Source organism: Saccoglossus kowalevskii, chromosome 17, assembly GCF_978046115.1.
Source record: "Saccoglossus kowalevskii chromosome 17, keSacKowa6.1, whole genome shotgun sequence".
NCBI lineage: Eukaryota > Metazoa > Hemichordata > Enteropneusta > Harrimaniidae > Saccoglossus > Saccoglossus kowalevskii.
Window position 1 is genome coordinate 29,799,534 of NC_140657.1, and position 19,879 is coordinate 29,819,412.

General features: G+C 36.3%; 1 protein-coding gene across 2 annotated transcripts in view; it reads left to right on the forward strand.

Annotated features, from left to right (window-relative positions):
- Positions 1-18,978, forward strand: part of LOC100375263 (ATP-dependent DNA helicase DDX31-like) — a 38,904-nt gene extending 19,926 nt beyond the window's left edge. For both annotated transcript variants that reach the window (XM_002732494.4, XM_085492295.1), the window contains 4 exons: positions 295-485; positions 1,993-2,150; positions 5,489-5,636; positions 18,495-18,978. In XM_002732494.4, coding sequence (XP_002732540.2) covers positions 295-485; positions 1,993-2,150; positions 5,489-5,636; positions 18,495-18,609 — 612 coding nt within the window. In that variant the 3' untranslated portion in view covers positions 18,610-18,978. The remainder of the gene's footprint in view (positions 1-294; positions 486-1,992; positions 2,151-5,488; positions 5,637-18,494) is intronic.
- The last annotated feature ends 901 nt before the right edge of the window (positions 18,979-19,879 follow it).

Consider the following 19,879-nt stretch of genomic DNA (forward strand, 5'->3'; position numbering starts at 1 on the left):
TAATTTATGTTGCCATGACACAATCTAATTAAAGGTCTCAAATCCTGGTAATTTGTGGTGGGACTAATTCATTATAATTAAACTTTTTTGAATTAAAAAACAGTCAACACTACAAATATTGAGAGAAAAATGATTATCGTTAAACATTTAGGTACCAGGATGTGTGACCTTTAAGTACCAGGATGTGTGACCTTTAGGGGTGATGCATAATGCTTAATAAGATCTCTACTTCACGTACCTAACTGAATCCTCATTGCAATAGTTGAATGTCTTTGACTTTGTTGAATTCTGCAGGATGTTGCTGCTAGGGGGTTAGATCTCCCCGAAGTAAAATGGATTGTGCAGTATAACACACCAGGAACAGCAGCAGAATACATTCATCGTGTAGGGAGGACAGCTAGGATTGGCAAGAAGGGACAGGCACTACTATTTCTTGCTCCATCTGAAGTTGAATATGTTCAGGTTCTGGGTTCACATAAATTAAGGTGTGTGTGTGTGTCTCATCCATTATTTGCAAGGCATATACATATGCCTTTACCATGTGAAGTAGTATGTGCCATATCAGTCAATATAAAGTCCATCCATTTTGGAAGCTCAGTCCTTTGTGTTTAAAGGAACTATGAGGTATTGACTGCCCCAACAAAGATATGCCTACCCAGACAACATATGTTGAAATGTGTTAAAACTGGTTGCCATGGCAATGACTCAAACAGGTATGGTGGCAAATGATAACAACAGTAGATTTGTATAATATGCAAATATTTCCGCTTTATTATGCAAATTAGGGAGAACCTGCAAAAAATCCAATGTTAACATGAGTTTTTGTGTTCATCACAATAATGAACCAATAATTTGTCCGTTTGAGACGACTAGGAAGGTGTATGGTTACTCCTATACCATCATATGACTACCTACAATTAGAAAGATTGAAAAGTGGTACAAATGTGTTGCCATAACAACACAAAAAAGCTACAAATTTGACATGTCCTCCAAAGATTCTACATATTCTGAGCATTCCATAAAGGTACTTGCACCATTCCTAAATGCTATCCCTCTGATAGCCTGTCTGACTACCTACTTATAGATATGTAAAATGTGTAATATTTTTACCTGATAGGATACCCCAAAATATTTAATGTTATTATAATTTCTTTTTGTTCATCACATACTTGTGTGGTTGAGAGAACTATGGGGTTACCTGGTTGCTCCTATAACAGGATATGCCAACCCAAACAATTAGGAATCTTTAAAAGTGATGAAAATCTGTTGCCATTGCAACATCGCTATGCTACCATGTTAATATGTCCAGCAAAGATTTTCCTAATCTACTGGTACTGACTGTCCAGAAAAGGTATCGTGGGACTTGCTCGCAAAATGGTATCAACAATCTCTCTGACTCGTGGACTATATACCAAATGTAACATTATGGTATTTGGAAGATATCTGGGGCAAAACACACCCTGAAGTAATCGATTGGTCATTAGTAATTAGTAATTATTTCAGTAACCTATTCAGATTTAGCCTGATGTAAACAATTCTCACCGTATGTCAAAATGTCATTTGATTACACATGGTGAAAAAAATCATACGTAGTTATAAGACAGTAATTGATGGTTGTCATGAATATGATGAATTATCAGTAAATTCAGATAAGTTTCTGATATTTTTTTTTCATGAAATACTGTATTTCCCCAGGTCATAAGCCCAGGGGCCTCAACATGTAAAATTGGGGAAAGAAAGGGGTGTGTGTATACACTTTTACAATGAAGAAACAAAAATGTTCATAAAAATACATAATATTTGGAGGAAGTATTTAACACTTTTCACAGACTCCAACAGGTAACGTTGAAGGCATAGTTTACATCCCAGCTCTCCCATTCATAATAGTTTCAATGGACAACATCTTTTAAGTTTAAACTTCTTGTGACCTTGGCTATGCATCAACTGATAATGCAATAATACTGTCTTATTTTGATTCTTTACATACTGTAGTTTACAGGAAATAGACATGAATGGCGTCTTGAAACATCTATTGCTGTATAAGATGGGTCGAATGAAACGAACTGTGGAAGAATCAGCAACAGCGTTACAGAGAGACTTTGAGGAGTGGGTGAACCAGGACATCAAATTCCAGAAGTTAGCCAGGAGTGGTAAGTGAAACCGGTGACAAACATGATGAGACCGCAATATTGGTCACCGATAATGTAGTGGTTTCTGCTCCAGGGATTGGTCTTTTATTCAATTCATATCTGTAGTAAAACACCTGAAATGGATTAGGAAGTGTACCCTGAGTGAAGATGCCATAGATTTTATGAACAGGTCTAAGCCACTACCTGAGATTCACAAATGTGACTTTGGTTAATATCTGCAGTGTATATTGCTTTAAAGGAAAAGTCCAAGCAAACTACAAAATGCTACCAGACAAAGAGACTCCACAAATGCAGGAGAATGCAATCTAGAGTTTGTATCCCCTATCAAGTGCAATTGGGGGATATAATGGTTACCAGCCGTTCATCTGTGCCTCTATACAAAGCACTGTTGTAGAGACAATCACACAGTGTTGTATTGAAAACATTGGGCTCATCATCTGATCAAAATATTTAATAACTGTATATGGTCATGTGACCTCATTAAAAATACATAAGGCTACACTGATTTAATTTTATGGATGACATCCTCTGGAGACCCCAAAACTAATGCGAGAGGGCAAAAAAAAAAAAATCCTGCCAAAAAAAAAAAATCCTGCTAAAACCACAGGACTACGGAGCTGTTATTATGAATTGAACCACAGTGTATCAAAAAATCAAGTCTTGATTTGTAGGAGGCACATGTTGATGTACACATCTCGTACTGTATAACTGTCACAGATATCATCACCTTTGATTTTTAAAAGGCAAGAGGAAAAGGCAGATGTTAGCTTTGCCAAAGGCATACACATCAAGTCAATAATAAAGAAAAACTTACTGTGTTGTATTGAAAAAAAAAAATTTTTAAACAATAAGTTTGTCAACAGCAACCTGGAAAACCTTCTTTGACATTCAAACTACAGCTTTTAAAGTGACACTTCAGATAGACTAAGTGTAGACACAAATGCTCTAGTACTACTTCAACTATGTAACAAACTATAAGAGGCTTGATATTGGAAAAAAAAACATCAACAGAGAGTCAACAAAAATTTGGATGCAGAAAATTATGTACATGTATCTTGATGAAAATTTGTAATATGATCAAAATATTACTGACTGTGTGTGCAAGCAAATTATCCGAATCAGAAAATGAAAAAAAAATAATAAGAACTTTTCTTCACCCCGAAAGGGGACTTCGGTCAAGGAGCTCCCGCTGCTTTCATTACAGTTTTGTCGACTTCAATGCGGACAAAGTAATCGAACTGACTTGTTGCCTGACCGACTTTTAGGCCACCATACACCTCCACTCCTCTCCCATTTCTCTCATCGCTGCAGAAGAAACGCGGGACAGCCACTCTGGACAATATGTCCTTAAAGTTGTCTGGGCGAAACTCGCTTGCCGCTACCGATCTCTCGTATTGCTGTGTAAACGTCACATCTCCCTGGCCAACATCAATTGCGTACCAGTCTACAACAATCCCTCCGTTTTACCTCTGAACTTTTATGCTCATGTATTTTGGTGGTGTGGTCGCCATGTTGGATCATTTATGACAATTTTGGCATGTTTTGAGACAATCTCCTTCCAGTAGGTCTTTGCGCTTTACGTAACGCGCATCTAACTGTGCGGAGTTTGGTTTTGAGGTAGTCCAAAACGAGTTTTACGACAAGTTGGCACTTTGCGACAATATGAGCCGGCAAGTTCCAGACAGAAAACCGATCTGTGGAGACTCGTCGCCGGAGATTTTTTATTTTTTTTGAGAGAGAGAACAGGTGAAAACTAATGTGCGCGCGGATGTCATCCATAAAATCAAGTCGGTGTGGCCTAACTATTCTATCTGAAGCACTCTTGCAGATGTAGATATTCAACCAGTGCTTGAAATAATGTCAGGAGATCTGCCGGCTCTGATGGCTTTCTTGTTTTTACATGACTTTTCATTCCCTAGATTCTCAACTTTTCATCAGTATTATGTAGTCAAACATCTTGCTTCTCCAGCAAAGGATTATGGGTAATATATGATGTCATAGTCACTGTTGTGGAAATTTGCATTCTCCTATATTTGTGGAGCTCTTATAACCGGGAGCATTATGTTGTTTGTGCAGACTTCCCCTAGTCTAGGCACTTTTCATGCTGTCTGAATATGGAGTATGGTTTCCTCGGCAAAAAGCACTGTATCCACAGTTTTTACTCATCATGGAGTAGTCAGGAAAACAAATTGTTTACTTACAGTGGTGATTAGTTTTAACAAGCAAGGTGTTTGGTTCTATACTCTATGGGGTTGTTCACAGTACAGATCTCAACGTGTGTTGACTCCGTATGTGTGAACGGTCGGGCCGAGTCAGCATCTGTCGAAAAGAAGTCGATCTAGGTTCCAGTAGAGAGTCAGAACCAAGATTTGCCACCTGAACACTCGGCATGAGCCAAAATCATGCCCTCAGTGTTGAACTTAAGAGAACACATACTATTTCATACTATTATACATCTGTCAAACAAACATGGCTGCCACCAGGGTTTGACCGGACTCCACACAAAGAAGTTTGCTGATTCTGTTCTAAACTTTTTGGATTTCGGCATTCCCACGATGTATCCCAAAGATGTATAATAATAAAGTTATTACGAGGATACCTAAAGTATCCATCGACCTCCGCTGCGCATCAGCCGATACTGTGTTCGTGCATACTTTGGGGTATCCTCGTACTAAACTCATGAAGATGAAGGCAAGTGCAGCTAGACATGGGTGGATACTGAAGTAATGAATGAAATGAATGCAGAACATTGTCAGCAACACATATTTATGTGCTGCTGTAACCAGTTTCTTTTTGCTTTGCGACACCAACATGAAAAAACAGTTCTTTGCCATTCTTGTGTACAATAACAGCAAATGGATAGGATTTCAAAAAAGTAATTATTATCATCATATGCTTATTGTCTACTATGTTTTGGTCAACTAACAGGTCGCTGAATGAGGGCGTGATTTTTGACACGAGCTGAGTGGGTCCTGATGTGAGTTCCTCCATGAATGATTAAAAAGTTCTGCACACATGCCGATATTCCGTAACGTGAACAATAGTATATGTCTGTTAATAACAATGTGGTGCTGTAACACCTGTGACATGCAAGGAAAAACAAATAGTTTCATCAATGGAAACATGATCAAATCCATATTAGACAGGGAGTCAATCATTTCTATATGGCTGACACATGCCTTCATTGGAGTGATGTATTATTAAATTAAAATAAATTAAAATAAAATAAATTAATACATATTTAGAAAAAAATAAATGAATAAATAAAAGAAGCCCAAACAAGGATCTTATTTTAATCAGATTTTTCTGAACCTGACTGTCATTTTTTTTTGTCTCAGCTTATCAATCTTTCACCAGAGCATACGCCACTTATCCAAGTGAATTCAAACATATCTTCCACATCAAGCGTTTGCATCTTGGTCACGTAGCAAAAAGTTTTGCACTGCGAGAAGCCCCACAGGCAATTGGAAACACGCTTCCAAAAAGGTGAGTATAGCGCTATCTAGAGTCAATATATTTTGTTTATTTTGTTTTTTTTTCTGAACAAAAGAGGGCAGTGTTAACACTAGATCAAAGCATTGTTTTTTTGGCTTCATCAAAATTCAAACACTAATTTATATTATAATTTTTCACCTACATGAGTTGAAATGTTTGTATGTACTACACATATGCAAAGAACACCTAGACAGCTAGCTTTGTATATGCAAACAGCACCTAGACAGCTAGCTATGTATATGCAAACAACACCTAGACAGCTAGCTATGTATATGCAAACAGCACCTAGACAGCTAGCTTTGTATATGCAAACAACACCTAGACAGCTAGCTATGTATATGCAAAGAACACCTAGACAGCTAGCTATGTATATGCAAACAGCACCTAGACAGCTAGTTTTTTATATGCAAACAGTACCTAGACAGCTCGCATTTTATATGCAAACAGCACCTAGACAGCTAGCTATGTATATGCAAACAGCACCTAGACAGCTAGCTATGTATATGCAAAGAACACCTAGACAGCTAGCTATGTATATGCAAACAGTACCTAGACAGCTAGTTTTTTATATGCAAACAGTACCTAGACAGCTCGCATTTTATATGTAAACAGCACCTAGACAGCTAGCTTTGTATATGCAAACAGCACCTAGACAGCTAGCTTTGTATATGCAAACAGCACCTAGACAGCTAGCTATGTATATGCAAACAGCACCTAGACAGCTAGCTATGTATATGCAAACAACACCTAGACAGCTAGCTATGTATATGCAAACAGCACCTAGACAGCTAGCTATGTATATGCAAACAGCACCTAGACAGCTAGCTATGTATATGCAAACAGCACCTAGACAGCTAGCTATGTATATGCAAACAGCACCTAGACAGCTAGCTATGTATATGCAAACAGCACCGAGACAGCTTGCTTTGTATATGCAAACAGCACCTAGACAGCTAGCTATGCATATGCACACAGCACCTAGCTATGTATATGCAAACAGTACCTAGACAGCTAGCTTTGTATATGCAAACAGCATCTAGACGGCTAGCTATGTATATGCAAACAGCACCTAGACCGCTAGCTATGCATATGCAAACAGCACCTAGACAGCTAGCTTTGTATATGCAAACAGCACCTAGACAGCTACCTTTGTATATGCAAACAGCACCTAGACAGCTAGCTTTGTATATGCAAACAGCACCTAGACAGCTAACTTTGTATATGCAAACAGCACCTAGACAGCTAGCTTTGTATATGCAAATAGCACCTAGACAGCTAGCTTTGTATATGCAAACAGCACCTAGACGGCTAGCTTTGTATATGCAAACAGCACCTACACAGCTAGCTATGCATAAGCAAACAACACCTAGACAGCTAGCTTTGAATATGTAAACAGCACCTAGACAGCTAGCTTTGTATATGCAAACAGCACCTAGACAGCTAGCTTTGTATATGCAAACAGCACCTAGACAGCTAGCTATGTATATGCAAACAGCACCTAGACAGCTAGCTATGTATATGCAAACAACACCTAGACAGCTAGCTATGTATATGCAAACAGCACCTAGACAGCTAGCTATGTATATGCAAACAGCACCTAGACAGCTAGCTATGTATATGCAAACAGCACCTAGACAGCTAGCTATGTATATGCAAACAGCACCTAGACAGCTAGCTATGTATATGCAAACAGCACCTAGACAGCTTGCTTTGTATATGCAAACAGCACCTAGACAGCTAACTTTGTATATGCAAAGAACACCTAGACAGCTAGCTATGCATATGCAAACAACACCTAGACAGATGAAAATTATTTGGTTGGTAACAATTTCATGTTGCTATGGTAACATGACATTTCACCACGTGTTTACTTATTTTTTTAGCACAAAGGTACTACAGTACAGATCAAAAGACCGTATTTGCTCTATTAGAAGTGTATACGTAAATTACTCATGTTTTTCTATGGTCAAAATATATCAGATTTTAATGATTCGATATACAACAAATTTATATGTATTTCTAATAGAGCAAACACGGTATAAGGACAAATTAGGGAAAACTGGCAATTACAAGTTAATCTTTTGATTTGGCAGTCCCATTCTTCCAGTGACATGTATATTACTAGATACCAAGTAATACCGGTAGATAGTGATGTATGATTCTGGTGATATATGATTAAGATCATACAAGAAATTTTGAGATACATTCTATATTAATTTGCGCTAGTAGTTTATGGCAAAAAATAAAATCGTCTCATCGTCTTGGGCTGTATTTCTAGTATCCTTGCATATCTAAAATGTCTTCTGCCTTCTTGCATTGCATCATTTGTTTTCATGATTCTGTCACTGTGCACACTCAGGTCATTTGTCATTTGTTATACTGTAAAAGGGTTAATTATTCACTGGGTTTTAATTTTGCTTATTTCATTGACTGGAAAATGCGCTAAATTAAAACCCAGTGAATATCAAAATTAAATAAAAGTAATAAAACCATGAATTTAAAACCCATTGAATATGCCTGAAATGGTAAATCAGCGAAATTTAAACCCAGTGAAAATTAGTCATTTTACAGTACTTGTTTACTTTTAACAAAATATTTACTAGCATCTTGCAACAATTTTGGTGCTTATTTTTCAACTTCAGTCCTGAAGTCAGCTTTTGTCAAAGTCTAAGGTCATTTGAAAATTATTTGATCTGAAATTAACAAAGAATTTATAAAAAATGTCCAAAAATGAATGCCAAAGGGTTAATACAAAATCACGTCACATGATGTTTATTACTTATTACCGTCCGTTATAAATTCTGTTTCATGTTTCCGACCAAGATATTGCACATTCCTTGTTATTGATTAAAATCATTGGCAACTTTATTCCATTGACAGAAACTAGAATGAAAAGTCAGAGCGGCCACTTTTATCACATGCACCTACCAGAAACAATATTTATTTTGGCCTTATCTGAAATATTTGCAAATATTTCTCTCAATGGTCATTGTATTGACCAATACGTCTTTTTTCAACTGAAAAATATTGGACGGTTGTTTTGATGGTATATATGTCAATAAAAATAATTTGAAATGTCAAGTTTTTGAATTTAATTTAAAATTTAATTCTAGTGACAGAATAAAAACAATGATATTGTGTTTTTCTCATAGTATTTCACCCAATGAATGGTGGACGCAGGCTCAAAGCATTCCAACAAAGAAAATGACTTTATTAGTGTCCATATTGTTACTGTGAGGCAGGGGTCAGAACAATATTATTTGCATGTAGTACTGTACTGTTCCACAGGCCAGTCAATGTATCATTTGATTTTGTAGCCAATTATTATTTAGTAGCAAATACCATGAAAAAGTTATTTTGAATAATGAGTGAGGACGATACATCAATAATAATGTCATTTCTTTCTTGCTTTCACTGTACAGCAGACTACATGATTTTTTGTACTGTAAAACAAAATAATTATTCGATTATAATTATTAATTATTTGTTGATTAGGTTTTAAAGTGATGGCGCCCTCAAATTTTCAATCTCACTATTTAATTTAAATCAGCTTAACATCCCAAATATTGAATGTAATATCACTGTGAAATACTGATGGTAGTCTAACTAATTATTAGACCTCAACCTGACTGGTAATTACTGAATCGTGACTCACATAGTAATACTGCCCTCAGGTGGTGAGATTTTGTCAGTGTTAGACTAGTTCCCTGCTGTCAACCATGTGAGCAAGATAAAAGATAAATGCTTTTTGTGTCGACAAATCTCATTGGCTCTTGTGTGTGGCTGTTTCACTGAATGTGATTGGTTCATTTTGTTGTAGAGGAACATCTTCTATGTACGTGAAAAAATGTTTTAGCGCATTGTGCACAAAATATTGTACCTTTTCATTTAACTTTTAAAAACTGATGGTGTTGCTATGGCAATCACATGAATACCATACCATACTGTTTAGCGTGTACTAACAGTCTGTTAAAAAACAACATTTGCGTGGCTCTTTGCAGACTGTCCGACATGCCAACAATGGCTGCAGATGGCGAGGGAGCTATTCCACACCTTAAGTCTGTTGCCACGGTACCTCACATCCATGATATTCTCCCATTTTGATAAGTCATTGGAATAGTTGTTAGGGATTAAATTCCAAGCAGTTGCTATCTACCAGGGAGCCCACCTTCAGCTTTGTATGTTTGCTGTGTGTGCCTCTGTTCTTTTGTGTTCAACTGGAAAGTCTTGATTCTCAGTCTTGTTACTAAGATATAATAAGACCTAGATGTCTTTATTTACCTGAGACTTCACCAACTTCTCTCTTCCCAAGCAGTTTTAATGTTGATCTTATTGCCACATTTATAATTGTTTTTGTTTCATATATTACAGTAATTATAAATTTATACATACATTGATGCATTCATCCCGCTGTAGATCTTTTCAGTTGTTATACTCTGCCATGCGTGATACATGTGCACACATATCATATGCCATGCCTGCAAAATACATTGTATGAACATGCACTACTGTGAATTAAATTTACTCTCTGGGAGTATCGTTTTTTTAGAAGTGTATTTTATTCTCTCTATTTACACTGAAGGGGTAGAATTTAAAAAAGTAAATTTGTCTGAAGTTATTCCTCACCCTTTCAATGTTGTAAAACTCAATGCACACACGCATAATGTACAAATATGTTTTCAGTAAAATGATTGTTCCACAGATGAATCTGTTGTAAGGATAGACACAGCTAACAAGATGCTTGTGGACATTTTAAAAACACTAAAAATTCTTAATAATTTCCCTGTAGTATTAAACTCTACTTTGATGTCAATTTTTGAAAAAAATATGCAAAATATATACAATTAAGGTGCATAATTCAAAAACTAGTTTGCATACCATATTATTTTTTCTTGAGAATTTAAAACAGCTGCTTACAAAAAATAAATTTCTGTAAATTAAATTAAATTAACTATTTTTAAACTATCTTTAAACCCAATGAATCTGAATAAAATAGTACTGAATTAAATGAGAATGATTACTTTTACAGAGGTTCTTTCATAAAGCCTGTTGTAAAGTTAACATTTTTAAATTACAGCATACTTTTTGGGTTGAAACTTTGATTGGAGATTTTCTTGAAATTTAGTTTGCATGAATGATCGCAGTTATAAAATCATTTTTTCACAGTAATTTGAATTTTTTTTAAAAGAAAAATATAATGATAGAGATTTTGTGGCATCTGTGGCATGAAAGTTTGAGTTAGGGAGATGAAGATTAATTCAAAATGATGGAGACAGAGAGAGGGGAAGAGAGATTGGGCCAGCAAGCTGGGGAAAGAGAGGGACAGATTGGATAAAAAAGACTGAGGCCCAGCCAAATTGTTAGAGACAATGAGAGACAAAAAGATTGAGCCAAAAAGATGGAAACAGCTATGGATGGAGAGATTGGCCACAAGATGGGGACATTTAGGTTGATCAAACTAAATTATGGAGACAGAGGAGGGCAGAAGGATTGAACCAAAATGATGGCAACATGCTTTATTAGATTGAGCCATGATGATGGGTGAAAGAATTAAGCTAAAATGAGGGAGACAGGGAGGTTGAGAGACTGAGATGAAAAGATGGAGACAGAGAGGGCTGAAGAGATTAAACCAAAAAGATGGAAAATTGATGGTTGCTATTACAAAATCTGATAGATCCACAGTAGCTTCATATCCAGGCAATCTAATGTTGACAGTCAGCAAAGGATGGACAGTGACAGATAAACACTTGTATGAACAGCTCTTGATATTGTTACAAAAATGAGAGAGGGAGAATGCAGAGAGACATTGAGCAATGAGAGGAGAATGAGAGATTGATCCGATCGGTAATAGTCAGAAGCTGGTGAGCGGTTGGCCTGGGGAGGCTGATAGATGGATGAATGAATGAATTAATGGATGGTCTTGGAAAGAAAGCTGATTGAAATGGAGAGATGGAGGCAGTAGGAAACTGAAAGATATGGAGGGACAAAGATTAGCAAACTGAAGTGAGAGGTTACTGTAAATGCATTAATTATTCATTGGGTTTTAGTAAATTAAAACTATGTGAACATGTAAAATAACAATAAAACTCATTGTTTCCTTGGCAAATCTGTAAAATTAAAACACAGTGAATATGCTCAAAACATCAAAATAGTGAAAATAAATGGTTTTACAGAATATACACCATAATAATCACTTGTCTTAATACAAAGCAGACATGGATGTACTGTATTGGTTTATTTAAATTAATCTTCTTCCACATGTCATACTGTTAATACAATACAATTTTCTAGCATCAACAACTAGGATAATTTGTTTTCAATAGTTCAAAAAATCTCTCACATTTGAACTTGGACCAATTGTACATTGAGTAGGTGTATCTAACCTTTGTAATTACTTCTTGGATGTATGTCATAGCTATGGGTACCCAATCAGTGATTAGCATTATAATCTGTATGGTTTGAATGGTATGGATTGGATCTCTCACGATCATACAGTGGTACATATCTCTGCGCACTAAACATAGAAAACTAACTGAAAGCTATATACAACCATTATTAAATTAATTTTTTTACCCTTTGTTTCTGAAAATTTCAGTACCAGATAAATCTTTGTTCGTCCATATTCATATATTCTTATAAGATTCTTTATTTAATCTTAAAATAAATGAAAAGCCCATCTTGGTTTTAAAAAAACTTTTAAAAATCAGTCACAATGCTAGAGACTAGTATAGATATTTGACTCGCACTGCTTCATCCTCCACCATGGTAAGCACTGTCTTCAAAGCATATATTAGGGCATCTTAATGGTAACGTTTTGATGTAATATCTGTCCATATAAAGGAGTTTCAAACTACCGTACTTGTTGATTCAAACTTCGTCTAAACAAATAATGTAGTTTCCGCGTCTTGTGTACGTTGCATCGATCACAACGCGACGACACTTGCTCTTTAAGAAAGTTATGATTTTGTTTTTTTGAAATAACAGGACAGAGGTTTATATTAATGTAATACTTGACACAAAAGAGAATTTCCAGCACGTGTATGGTGATGTTATTTGACCACAATGCTAGATATTTTATTAGTTTATTTCAATGTACTGAAATTGGAGTGCAGATGCATGACTTATAATATATTATGAATTTTCAATTTTAACGATTTGTACATTATGCAACCCAAATTGTTTGAAACAAGTGAAAAAAAATCATGTAGACACCAAAACACAAGTATGCCGTGATGTTTATTCAATACAACACATCATACATGTATATGGGATATCGACTAATTGAACTGAACTTTTTAACTCCGCTGTCGACTTTGTTGAGTGGAGCTCATAATATAAGTGATTGTCCGTTGTCCGTGCCAATTTTTTACTTTTTCAACTTCTTCTTGAAAACTATAAGCCTGAATGCTTTGATACTTGGTGTATATGTACCTTGGGTAGACCTCTCTTAGGTTTGTTCATTTCGTGATGATATCTTCAATTCTCTAATTATGGTGAATTTTTTTTTGTCATTTTTGGTAAAAAGTGATATTTTCGAATTGTTAAAAACCACAAGTCTGATTGCTTTGATATTATACATATAGGTACTACAGACTGTCTTCACTCAGATTTGTTCATTTCATGAGGATATCTTCAATTTTCTATTTTTGATGTATGTTATGTTATTTTTGTTAAAAGTGATATTTTCGACTTCTTGTTGAAAACAGCAAGTTCGATTGCTTTGATAATATACATATAGGGACCTCAGGTAGACCTCTCTTAGATTTGTTCATTTTCTAATGATATCTTCAGTTCTTTAATTGAAATGTGCATTGCTAACAGTGGAGCTATCTCAGCGGACAGGCTGCTTGTTTTTATATGTGGTTGTATTGCGCATGTCCATTTAGTCACTGTAGGTACACGTTCATTACACGCTATTTCAAGTCGTATTTGTTGGTACAGCTAGTTTGGCATACAGTGGCGAGGCTCTTTGTCGTGGTTGTCAGTTTGAATCTTGTATATTATGTTGTGACTGTGTTTATATGTTTGTAAAATACCTGTAAAAGTCGCCCATAAAATAAAGATCAAATTAAGTTCAATATTTTGCTTTGGATTACATGTACTTGACTAATGTTGACAATGTTGATTAATTTACATAAGAATCATCTGATCAACATATGTAATGATTGAGTTGAATCTTTCTCTTCCCAGATTCAATTATATTGTTTTCAGGGTTGTACTTTTTAAAATGTTTATGTGTAACAGTGGTGCAGTGTGCGTTCCATTAGCACAGTTTACAAATGACGTCATTAAACATTACGTAATATGATGAAATACTTAGAAGGACATTTGATTCGAACACTGTTCCTAACCATGATTCAAACAAACAAATAAGTAAACAAAAAATAGAACGGCGACAGACAAACGTATTTATTACTGTAGCATTGATCACACATTAATGAAAAGCAACAGCAAAGTAGCAAAATTGGGATTGAAAATATTATCATTTACTTCCGTTGTTCTCATCGTCATCATCTCAAAAGTTATTTCGTGCAAGCATTTTACTTTGACATGTTGTATATGTTGTGTGGGACCCATATAGAACGTTCAAAAATTAATTTGCGAAATCTGGGATCTTTGTGAATATTATACTTAGAACGTAGAATCTACTCATATTTTTTTTAGAAAGTTTGTCATAAATTGCATGACAATGTTCATTGGTTTATCATGTAAAATCATGGAGTATGAAATAGCATTCTTTTGTGTGTTGCAGTGACGTATTTTTAAAAACTTGTGGGAATATTTTTTCAAAATTCCTAAGGAAAATTGCATTTTTTTTACCCTTTTTAAAACCCCAGATTTTTTATATAATTTGGGACAACAAAAAGTGTCCCATCATTCACAATAAATAATCACTTCAGCCTATGTCACCAGATTACAATTTAAGATATGACATAATATCTGCCATAGAAACTTATGGTAAAAGCATTATAATACTGACAAAATGGCCACTATCAACTAAAATTCAACTTGAACCATCATTTTCTCAAACATTAAGGCGATGACCCCCACATTTTTTCAGTCCTTATAATATTGTATTAAGGCTTCTACCTTTAAAATATATATGTAATTCCACCTGGAATGTATAGCAGTTCAAATAAACACGCCACATTTACTTTAAATCTGATTCCACCACTTCATTCCATCTTGATCTGTGCATTATTTCTGTTGCCTGTTTGTTCTTATGTTTTGACTAATTCATGGGTCTTCAAGAAGAAAAATCCTGGAGTTATTATACTGACTGAAAATGTGGTTGTCTTTAAAAGTGTCTTTGCTAAACTGTATATGAATATTAATATCCACTGGCGTGAATACAAATGAATTTGTTGCATCAGATAAGAGTAGTTACTCATAATTGTGACTTCTTTCGTGGCTGTGACCCGTTGTCAACATCTTCACAATGTATTTGTTGCTTTGGTATTCCTTGCAGATAAGTACATATAATAATATATCTATTTCAAATCCTGAATCACGTTGTATACATTTCAAAGGCTTACAGACATGAAGTGATGTCTGGTGTCTTGAAAAGTGTGAGCACCTGACGTGTGTTGTGCCACATAGTCATATTCAACCAATTCCTGCTTCTTTAGTATGGACTACACTAAACAAACGATGCCTGATATAATCTCTGTAACAGAATTGTGTTCATAAGCTTCTAGTATCTGCAAAGAACACCTGGGGAAGATATTCTTTAGAATAATCTCAAATGAGCGTCGAATGCAAAATCATTTGTTTCCTTGTAGCTTTCGGGTCATTGCTCAAGAAACGATTATTTGAACTTTTTCTCTCCGATTAATGGTGGCTATAATATCGGTTCTGGCGTTCGAGTTTATACATACATGCTGCTGTCAATTTATCACCCCAAGTCAATTCTGAGATCGTTATTAATTAATAAATCAATTTAGCTTTGTATCGCACTCATTATTCAAATCTCAGTGTCTCAATAATTATCTTTTGCACAATCTAAATTGTCCTCAAGTATGTCAAGTCTTCAATATCAATCATTGAATTTAATATACTAGTACTTCCCAACAACTGGACGTACATGCCTATATATAAATACTAATTTTGCGACCGTTTTGTCAGAGTTGTTGACCGTAAACTCAAATATTTAGGCTATTGAAAGTGAGTTAGGGTTTTAGATCAATTCATGCCAACCTGCTTAACGTATGATTTTGTTATCAATTCATCATTCAAGGACGAAATTGGAGCTTCACTAAATGGTGGAAACACTTTTGGTTTCAAAATGACGTGGACTGTCACGTGACTTGTATCATATGTTTGGCGATGTTTACTTTAGATCAACGCAAATGAATGCACTCGGCCGTATATAGTAATGCCTTTTTCGGAACTGTACATCAGAGAGAAAAAAATCGAAATCGCTGGTGATTGGTTTGTGACTCATTCTGTACCATGTGTACATGGGAACGATTTTCCCCTCGCTAGAGGCATGCACCAGGTCAGCTTTCTAGCGGCAATTTTGTGCTATCATTCACGCTCAGTGAAATTTAATTTTACTGTTTTTTATAAATTCCCATGTTCCCTTAAGTGGGGATTACCCCAGTCAATAATGGCTGATAATCGAGTTTAATTAGCGTTCGTGATAGTTTCCAATGCACTGGGTCCATTGAAACAGCTAAAACTAATTGGGGCGATCGTTTTTGGAACCTATCCTATTTATATCGTCATTAGAGCCGCATTATTACGACAACTGCTCCCTTTTCACTTTCGTAATCGTTCCATTCAGTTCAGTATTTTTTTTTCTATTTTTATTTATGCCACACGTAAGCGCCTGCTGTGCATGACTGTCGACCTCCAAACATTATCCAAACAAACTACCAGATATTATGAAAAGTTGATTTGCTTTCTTTGATGTTACCAAATCTTGTTTTGACAAACTTTTCTCAATTGTTGAAAACAACAATATTCTAGCTTTAATGATGTGCAACGGTAACATCGGTTCTTATTGCAATTGCTAAACAAAGCCTGTCCGTCAATACATGGCATTTTGTGGTTCATATTGGCATAGTCAAGCGCAAATGTGTGAGCGAGCTTGGCGCGGAAATTCACGTTGATACATGCTTAATGCGGGTAACATGCCGCTGGTAATACGGCTAATAATCGTTTTTTGTACGATAATTAAATAGACCATAATTCGGTATTGTTGGCTGAGCATATCCATGGCTGGGCGGTGCAATGCATTAATACAAGATCCGTTACTGAAGTAGATAGCGTGTTTGCCTTGTTTATTATCCCGTCGCTGGGAATATACCCCCCCCCCCCAATTGCCGTAGTCTTGTCAACACTTAGTATTTGACTATTACGCGAGGGATATTAGCTAGCCAATTCGTTCTCAATTATTGCTTAATTTATTTGTGGCTGTAAAAAATTAACGCGATCGGAGAGTGACTCCGCAATGTTTTCAGTACTCTAATCCAGCTCAGTCGTCGCTGCAGCGTTTGACTGTGCCTCCATATCCTGTGCTTTTACCCCTCAGAGAACAGTAAAATTAGCTAAATTTGGTAGTACCATAAATTACCTGCCCAGAGCCTCTGGAGATCGCCTGAAGATAGTGATAAAAGACAGTTGTAAGTCGACTGTAATAGGAAAGTAATAAGTCATCGGGGAATTGGCTTTATAAGAGAATTAGTCTAACACCTGAGGTTACAATCTGATTGCAGTTAGCCGGCCTTTCAGAGTCTTTCCTTGGATTTTTTACACTGAGTGAGCTGATGCATCTATTACATCGATGCGTGCTCGATGCAGTTAAATTAAAAGGCGACACATTTGTCTTAATAGTCGATGGCAAATTAATGTCCCTTGTTCGTCAGTCTGAGGATGTATGACGCGGTATTGAGAACCGTAGTAATCCCAGGCTTGACGTCTAAATATGCAAAAGTCAGTGAAATGAAGAAGTAATATTTATGATTCCCTAAGACGTTCAGGAAACTAGCCTTCAATGGGGAAAGTAAATGGAAACTGTCCCAATCTGCGAAATACGTTATACTCAGGAAATGTGTGTCAGTGGCATTCGAGTGGAAGACGCCGCCCCGTCTCAGCGTCATGGGCAATCGCAAAAAGGAATTCAGTCAGTTTCTACAGATAATTGCCTGCCATGTGCTGCTCCATTTCGAGCCATTTTCCTGTTAGCCCTTGGTTGATATCTAATCGATTGCTGTTCAGTCATTCCGTGATGGCCGAAGTCAGTGGGGCAAAACTAAAACGCGTATAGTAGAAATGACTATCCATGATTAACTTGCAAAATGGAGAAATTGCTGCGAGCGCTGAATCAGTAAAAAAACAACCGTGTTCATTCCACTGCCTTATATGGTGTCGTGTCTATTTTTTTATTCTTTTCATTCATGTTGCTCTCTATGAATTTGTGCAGATATTGTTTGTGAAATCGGCTTACTAAATGATGTTATTGCAATAATTGAAGGCTGTATACGTGAGTGCATACTTGCGAAATAATTCAAATAGTAGTAATCACCGGAGGCAAAACTGAAATGTATATTAATTAATAAATCAATTAAACTATGTGTCGCTTTAATTATTTTGGAAAGGTCTCGGTTCATTTTCACCCCAATGTCTCAATAATTATTTTTCGCACAATTGAAATTGTTCTCAAGCATGTTAATTGAGAAATATTAGGTCTTGGATTTCTAAGGAACTGAGAATCGTGTTTTCCATCCACAAAAACAATAGTTATTAGTAGCTTAGGAAAGGAACGTCTGATCGCGATAACGAGCTTATTGTCGACTTGTGTTTCGTCATACAAATATATGTGTTCTGTTTGTTTTTTGATTGCAGGAAATTCAAGAAGATCTTACAGAAGAAACGCAAACCGGGGATATGTGATTATTCGAGTGGTTTGGACGGCGGTGGTCTGGTGTTACGTTCGAAGAAACGTTTCAAAAAGCGTTAATTTTCAAATCGGTCTGAAAACACAACTTAAATACACATCGAAATGAAAATTAATTTAATTTTTCGCACTCCCACAATTTTATTGAGTGATTGAAAGGTCACATTTTGTGGGTTTTACGACAATTTCTTGATTTATCTTATTTTTAGTTTTTTTCTTCACTGGCGGGCATTTCCATCGTTATCGTCCTGCGTCTTGTTCACTTTCACTAACAACTCGACCGACTGCTTATCAGAGTTGATGCCACCCTTTGATCACAATGCCGAGTCTTATACTTAGTGACAACCAGGTGGTCTGTGATCGCAGAATGCAACTGTAAAATGCCTGAATTTAAGCGTTAATAATTAATAAACAAGTTTCCACCAAGCGAGATTCAACGATGTCATGTCATGGGTTATAGTTTGTGTGTTTTAATGTACCATTTCCATCACAATTGTCTCTCTTTACATGTGGCCTCCGCTGTGTACCATCTTCACATCTACACGATGTGCAGTGCCCACTACGTTGCCGTTTTCCGTCCCGGGCGGTCCCATTTTAACACGTCGATCTCTCGCCCTATTGTAATTAAGTTGCTGTGACGGAATGGAGCCACAATTGCTCCAAGGTGTGAAACGAAATTTCCACTTGCTAGTGCTCTGCATAACAGACAGTTCGTTCAACGTAGTGCCATTCGTAGCGATAATTCATCGAGGTAGTGTGGCGTGAAAAAAATCAAAATGGGGGCCGTGAAAGTGACACGAGCCTGTGAAATGCACAGTCGACGTTAATGCATTGAGTCATTTTAGTGTAGAGACATTGCCTGCTCATGTGCTTAACAACACGTAAACGACGCAAAAATCGCACCTGGATTGCAGCAAACGCCAATAAAGTTCACTGATTAACATTTTAATTACCGCTCTGACACGCCTATAAATTGGAGCGTATAGATCTAACGTTAAGACGTTTTTTTCTGCCCGTGTGAAATGTGTCAACCTTGCACCTGTGTTGTTTTCCTAAAAACATTATCCGTTTTATGTACCTTTCCCTTTTGACCACCGTGACCCGATTATTTTTATAGCTTAATTAGTTAGTTGGTTCTAAACCGGTGGTACAAGTTTGTATTGTAAAGTGTAACAAGCTTGTTCATGGGTGGGGCTAATGAGATTTTTTTTCCATAAGTGAACACGGCAATAAACCTTGAAATCTGTGCCATATTGTATCTATTTCCGACATGGTACTACTAGCACATACCCGATAGTTTAATATGTGACAGACTAAACTCGAACCGCGTGTT